This window comes from Diadema antillarum, unplaced genomic scaffold (genome assembly GCF_040938485.1).
Source record: "Diadema antillarum isolate AM-2024a unplaced genomic scaffold, OU_Dant_1.0 seq00001051_RagTag, whole genome shotgun sequence".
Classification (NCBI taxonomy): domain Eukaryota; kingdom Metazoa; phylum Echinodermata; class Echinoidea; order Diadematoida; family Diadematidae; genus Diadema; species Diadema antillarum.
In genome coordinates, this window is record NW_027271881.1 from 426,415 (window position 1) to 433,566 (window position 7,152).

At 38.4% G+C, this 7,152-nt stretch overlaps 1 protein-coding gene across 1 annotated transcript; it reads left to right on the forward strand.

Moving 5' to 3' along the window:
* Positions 1–3,665: 3,665 nt before the first annotated feature.
* LOC139743123 (histamine H3 receptor-like) lies at positions 3,666–4,916 on the forward strand. Its single transcript, XM_071653631.1, has one exon. It carries the CDS (start codon positions 3,666–3,668, stop codon positions 4,914–4,916), a length of 1,251 nt encoding a protein of 416 aa, XP_071509732.1.
* Positions 4,917–7,152: the final 2,236 nt, after the last annotated feature.

A 7,152-nucleotide genomic window follows, 5' to 3' on the forward strand; every position in this document is an offset into this window, starting at 1 on the left:
TGCAGCTCCTCACTTCACTTAATTTTTAGATTTAAATGTACTTATAATATAGGAACTGTGATACTGATTGAGTTGCTGAGTGCGTCTGATTCAGTTAGAATATAGCACAATTTCTATAATTTTTGTTTGATAGTGTATACCGTGTAAGGAATCAATGATTTTTCTTCTTCAACACCATGTTGAACTTCTAAAATCTTTACAGCCGTTTCTGCTTTAGGATCTTGCATTGATGTTTCCATTTCCTTAAAGGAGAAATCCAGTCCAAATATAAGTTAGTCTGATAAGAAAGAGTGGTTACGAGTTTAACGGTATAAATGTGATTAAAATTGGATGAAAAATAAGGAAGTTATGACATTTCAAAGTTTTGTTTGTTTGTTTGTTTGTTAGTTGTTGTTTTTTTTTGGGGGGGGGGGAAATAGTTCTTGAACAGTCGATGAATATGCAAATGGAAAAGTGAGCAGTTTCCCTCACAACTTACATTATATTTTGTACATAATTTTGAAATTTCAATTTTTCATTCAAACGCAATTATGCCCGAGGCTCAAATCCTCATAATACTAACTGATCACTATTGTAAAGTTATTCAATCAGGAATAACGTCATGTTTCAGACTTGAATGACATTTTAGAAACATTAAATTTTCGTCATTTTTGTTGTTGTGCACGATCAATGAAAAATTGTGAGGGTATGACATGCAATAGCACACTCATTTGCAAATTCATACCCTCTGTACAAGAACTATTTTGGGGAAATCATCAAAACTTCAAAATGTCATAACTCTCTTATTTTTCATCCGATTCCAGTCAAATTTTACCGTTGACCTCGTACAAATTTACTCTTTTTTTATCAGACTAACTTATATTTGGACGAGATTTCCTCTTTAAAAGATTCACTCCTGCCTATATTGTAGGAAGAAGTGGACAATATTCTGCCAAAGCTTATAACATCTATCATCTATAGTGTCATCAGCAAAGCGAATTGATCACTTTACGTCAGGGAGGTGGGAGCTTTCCCACACCATCACCTAATCTAGTTTACATATTTATTAAGGCCGATGTCGTATTACAGTCAATCTGGATACGGAGTTGACTTTCCCTTCTCCCTGTTCAAATGATTGGCAGCATGTTATATCATTTCATTTACTCTCCCTCTCTCCCCCCCCCTCCCCCTCTTTCTCTCTCCCTCTCTATATCTTCATACCTGTTTGATAGTAACCAGGGAAAGGGAAATCAGTCAGGAAATGAGGTTTATGAATTCTTTAAGGTAGACACACAACTAAAAGCCATGGTTCTTATACTAAGTTTCCTTCACGTGTCTTGTATTATAAGCACAGTCTGCCTGTACTGCATGGGACACTCACTAGTCCCTCGATGCTACATTCAGAGTGAAGGATCCTGTCGAGTACCGAAGTAGAAGTAGAAGTAGAAGTAGAAGTAGAAGTAGAAGTAGAAGTAGAAGTAGAAGTGGAAGTGGAAGTGGAAGTGGAAGTAGAAGTGGAAGTTGAAGTAGACGTAGAAGTTCAGTAGACGTAGAAGTAGACGTAGAAGTATAGAAGTAGAAGTAGACGTAGAAGTAGAAGTAGAAGTAGACGTAGACGTAGACATAGAAGTAGAAGTAGAAGTAGACGTAGACGTAGACGTAGACGTAGAAGTAGAAGTAGAAGATGCGATTTCGGCCGGTGATGCCAGAATCGTTTAATCCATCCCTTTCGATTTCGTAGATTGCAGTTATGTCATGGCTTTGTGTGTCTACACAGTAATTATGGCAACGGACGGTAAGAATTTCTTATTAGAACTTACCGTCTGTTTTTACCAAACGGAATCAGAATGCGAACAACTGGAAATATGGAAAGCATGTTGCTGTTGAGACTTACTTTTTTTCTTTCTTGTAACCGAGTTTGTCATTGTTTGTTACTTTGTTTCGGAAGACCATTCTTTATTATTCAGACGCACACTGAATTAGCATTAAAGATGCAAACCTATACTATTGTTGCAGGTTTGTTTGGGATTGTATATTTTGTTTGTTTTTCAAGCTACAAATGTATATGTAAATCAACCATCACTCTGTTAGACTGACATGTATAAACGATCGTCTTTGCAAAGCCTTATAGCTTAGATTTCGCTGTGCAAATGATCTACAATGTAATTTAGAATATAAACAAAACACAAAATTGTCCATATCCTACCCGGCAATCCAATGAATTTCACTTGCCTTTGACCAGGACTATTTTTGCCGAATCTGTATTCTCTGCTCTGGCCCTAAATGTTGGAATTCTCTTGATAGCAATATAAAAGAATCTCTAAGTTTTAGCGTTATATCTTTACCTTTTAACTAAACTTTTAAAGTAAATTTTCACATTGCGGAATGAGTTATACTTTTGTCAGGCTTAATTTCAAGTCTTTTTTCATTACAATATTGTTTATCGTCTTCTATAAAATCCTCTCTGTAACTCGTTATATTTTGAAGGGTGAGTTTGTAATTACATTGTATATCTCATGCCTCACGTGCCCTGGTTTTGACCTATCATCTCCTCTTCCTTCTCCCTTTCCTCTGTCCATCATAGTCTCTTTCTGTCATGCATTTCACACTTACTTTCTTTTCCTCTTTTTTTAAGAGAGTTGTCTCGTGTTTGCTTACGTGTCTGTATGCGTGTGTAGGCCCCTGCTTCTTTTCTGGCTTCCTTTCCCTCTTTTTTTTTTCAAGCATTTTGCTCAGTTTTGTAAGTTTTTTTTTCATTAGATATTCTTTATGAGGGGACTGCAATCTACAAACCCTGCTTTTTTAGCAGCTCCCTATCGTTATATTCAACAAAGTTTTTCGGTATTTGTTATGAAATGTACAATAATGTATCTCAGTTCACAGTTTGTTTGTTTCATTACATTGCTTTGTTATTATGCGTATTCATGTTTACAATAAATATCTGTTGGAAATGAAAAAAGCGACAACAAACGAAACGAAAGGAAATAAAGAATTTATAAGAAGCTTTGGATGCTTTCAAAGACCTAATGAGAATGAGAATGAGACTTTATATGATTAACGTGGTGACAGTTTTTTTTTTTTATAATACCAATATTCGTCTTCTTGACTGGTAAAAAGAATGACTTTACTTCGGATAACATGTCAGATGATTACCGTTGATGAACGCACTGAAAGCAGAATGTCAAACATTTTCAGAAATAGCCTGAGGTTATTTTTGGACGAAGTAAATTAATGTGAATGCGGAAAAAGAGCATATATACAGACCTTAATGAAGTACACCGAGAACATACCTGGTCAAAGACAGCCTATACACTTGAAAGCACAGCAAACTCGAGTACGTGCGTCATAAGAAGGGACACTTAGCACAAACAAAAGCAGAAAAGCATCTGGCCGTCATTTTAATACCCCGGTGATAATTGTCGTTTTGGGATATTTTCTGGGGGAAAAAGTTATGAGGCATTTTGGAAAGCGAGACCTGAAAACAAAAGAACGAGCAACATGACAGCACAGTGTACATGTTTTAGCAACACATCGCATGATGATGATCCGATTACGGACTGGCATCGTCGATACAACGCTACACAAAAATCAGCAACAGGTGGTTGAAGTTTTCATGCTACATTTTAATTTGTCTTTACTATGTTCGGCCTTCTTTCTTCTTTGCAGGCGGAAGCTGAATGACAATCATGGCAAATGAAACCAACACAGAGGGAGTATCAGACATCCTCCTCAACACCATGAACAGGAACAATGCTGCCTTCATTTCCCGGCTTACATTTTCGGTGTTTTTGAGCGTCCTAATCGTCTGCAGCAACGGGGTTGTCATGGCAACGTACCTGCTCGTGGAAGACATCCGAAAAGATGTCACCAACAGGTTTATTGTAAACCTCTCTGTTGCGGATTTCATGGTAGGGATCTTCAACGTGCCATTCCTTGCAGACGCCGATTTTTCGGTGCGCTGGCGATTTGGGGAGGTGTTCTGCAAGTTCAGGCAGGCTTTGGCGTACGTTATCACGTTCGTGCCTGTCACCGTCATCATACTGATGTCGATATTTCATAACCTCCGGACTTCGAGAAAGCCTAGATATCGACAAGCCATTAAAGCAAAGCATGTCGATATTCTCATGGCTATATGCTGGGCAGGAGAAGCAGCATTTGATTTCTTCTTAGCGTTTGGCATTCCTGCAATGTATGGAAGGAGTGTGATTGATTATGACTATTTCTGCCAGATGGAGTTTATATTTCTGAGTCCAAATTTCGTCATCTTCATTATCATATTGAAGTACGTATTACCCCTCGTCATTCTTTCTTTCTTCTGCTTTAACCTCTTTCGTACGATACGGAAAATTTCGACTCGCATCCATCTCACTAACATGGTGACAGAGGGGGCATCAAACTCAAAGACTGCATGTCCTTCAAAACAAACTTCGGATACCAGGACTAACCAGGACACGGCTCCGCCGGGTGCAGCGCCAGGTGTGTCAGACGGGAGTACGAGCACAAGTCTGACGCCAAAGTCCGGAATGGCCGTTGCAGGTACAATCACACCATCCCGCAACCAAGGTGATCCGGCGGTATCCTTGACGACGGGAAATCCCCGACAGCGCCAGGCGTCTTCTTTTCCCACTGCTGCAGGTTCGAATGTTCCAGTCGTGCCGAAGAAAACCAAACTCCAAGGACATCGAAAGTCAGCTCTCAGACTCGCAGTCCTTGTTGGAGCATTTCTGGTCTTCTGGACTCCAGTAGCCATCGCTTCGCTGGTGTCCCTAGCTTGTCCTCACTGTGTTAGTCCGCTGGTGATGTACTGGGCCTACATGGCAGTCTACATGAATTCCGCCGTCAACCCGTTTTTGTACGCCCTAACAAATCGCCAGTACAGGAAAGGGTTCGCCAAAGTGTGTCGGTACTGCCCCAATTGTCATGGTTCCGAGAGTTGATTTGATATCCTCGCCGACTGTTTGCACCTTTTAATCATTCGTTGTTCAAAGGAGCTATGGACACCCATATATCAAGAGGTTGTGGTTGTGGTTCTTGTCACCTATTAGGCATCAGAACAACATCACTTTAGGCGAAGTATGAGTGTATTATGAGGATGTTATATACGAGACGAATCCGAAGTACAACAGTTCCATACTCATCTTGTGACTGGAAAAAAAAGAACACCTTTTTTATGCCTCCGCCACGAAGTGGTGCCGGAGGCATTATGTTTTCGGGTTGTCCGTCCGTCCTTCCGTCCGTCCGTAATGAATTTTGTGGCAAGCATAACTAAAAAACCTTCAGAGGTATCCTAATGAAACTTGGCATGTATGTGTATTAGGGGATGAAATTGTGCCTATCAACTTTTGGGTGCACATGCTCAAAGTCAAAGGTCAAAAGGTCAAGGTCAAATACATAAAATTTTACTATTTCCTCCATATCTATGCATTGCCTGAAGATATTTTCTTGAAACTTAGTGTATACATGTATTACCCAATTAAGATTCTCTGGTGATAGTTTGGGGTCATGAGGTCAAAGGTCAAAGGTCAAAAGTTCAAGTAAAAATATTAAAATTTCACTCTTTCTCTGTACCTTGGAAATTGTTCAAGGTATCTTCATGGAACGTAGTATATGGTTACAGCTCGTTATTCCGAAGGGTCGTTATTCCGAAGGCTCTTTATTCCTAAGATTCGTTATTCCGAAGGTTCATTGTTCCGAATTTCATTTTCGGATTAACCAATCTTCGGAATAACGAACCTTCGGAATAACGCCACAAATTATCGGATCAACGAACCCTTTTTCATTTTCGGATTAACGAACCTGTAGGTATAGGGAATTTGCGTGTTTCGGATTAACGACCCTTCGGAATAACGAACCTTCGGAATAGCGAACCTTCGGAATAACGAACAGCACCCTATATATATACATGAACTGACTGGCAGTGATTATCAAGAGAATGCAGGGTTCATGGGGTCAAAGGTCAAGGGCAACACTTCAAAATTTTACTATTTCCCTCATATTTATGCAATGCCAGCAGGATTATTTTTTTTACACTTGGTGTATGCATGTATAACCCAATAGAGATTCTCTGTTAAGTTTCTTCTTTTTTTGCCTCAAAGGTCAAAAGGTCAAAGATCAAGTGAAAGTGCTGAACTAACTGTTTCCTCCATAATACTATCTAGGAAATGGTTCTAGTTATCTTGAAACTTACTACATATTTATGCATGTTCTGCCTGACTGATTATCGTAATATGAATTTTAGGGTCAAGGGTCTGTTAAGTTTCTTCTTTTTTTTTTTGCCTCAAAGGTCAAAAGGTCAAAGATCAAGTGAAAGTGCTGAACTAACTGTTTCCTCCATAATACTATCTAGGAAATGGTTCAAGTTATCTTGAAACTTACTACATATTTATGCATGTTCTGCCTGACAGTGATTATCGTAATATGAATTTTAGGGTCAAAGGCCAGATGAAAATGGCAACAATTTACTATTCAATACAGAAATTGCACTTTTTCTCCATACCTTGAAAATTACTCAGTGCATAAACTTATGAATAGATCAAAGTCAAGTTAAAGTTCTTAAATACATGCTCTCCTATTCATCCAAATAAACCTAGGTCAAGGAAGGTGAGCATATAACACATTTGTGACAAACTTGTCATTTTAATATTTTGCCAATTTTGTGAAAATGTAATCACACATTGTCCACATGTACTATAGACCTATTAGGAGAACCATACATTATGGCGGAGGCATACCAGTCGCCGTAGCGACATTTCTAGTTCATTTATGGATTGCATTTTAGATGGCGTGCTATTATTCGAACTAGGTTATGTTTTCTCCAGTTTATTATAGTGTATACTCTCTCTTTTTCCATCTAATTTTCATGAATTTTTGTTATCTTTGCTGCTTAATTTGAAACATTTTGATGGAGATTGAAATCCTTTTGATTTTCAAACAAACATAAAGAAACCCCGCAAATGATATGAATAATGTCGCTTCAATATAGAGAAATCAGTGTGTGCTACTATCACTGTTTGCCTTTTTCATTCTGTAATTCAAATTAACTACAACATGAAATGCTTTGAAAGATGCTCTTATGGTATACGTAGATAAATTTTGCATATTTTTATTGTTGTTTTTTCGAGTGATCCACGTTTTTCATGTTACGCTCTTCAGTAGATCACTCTTTTCCATCGC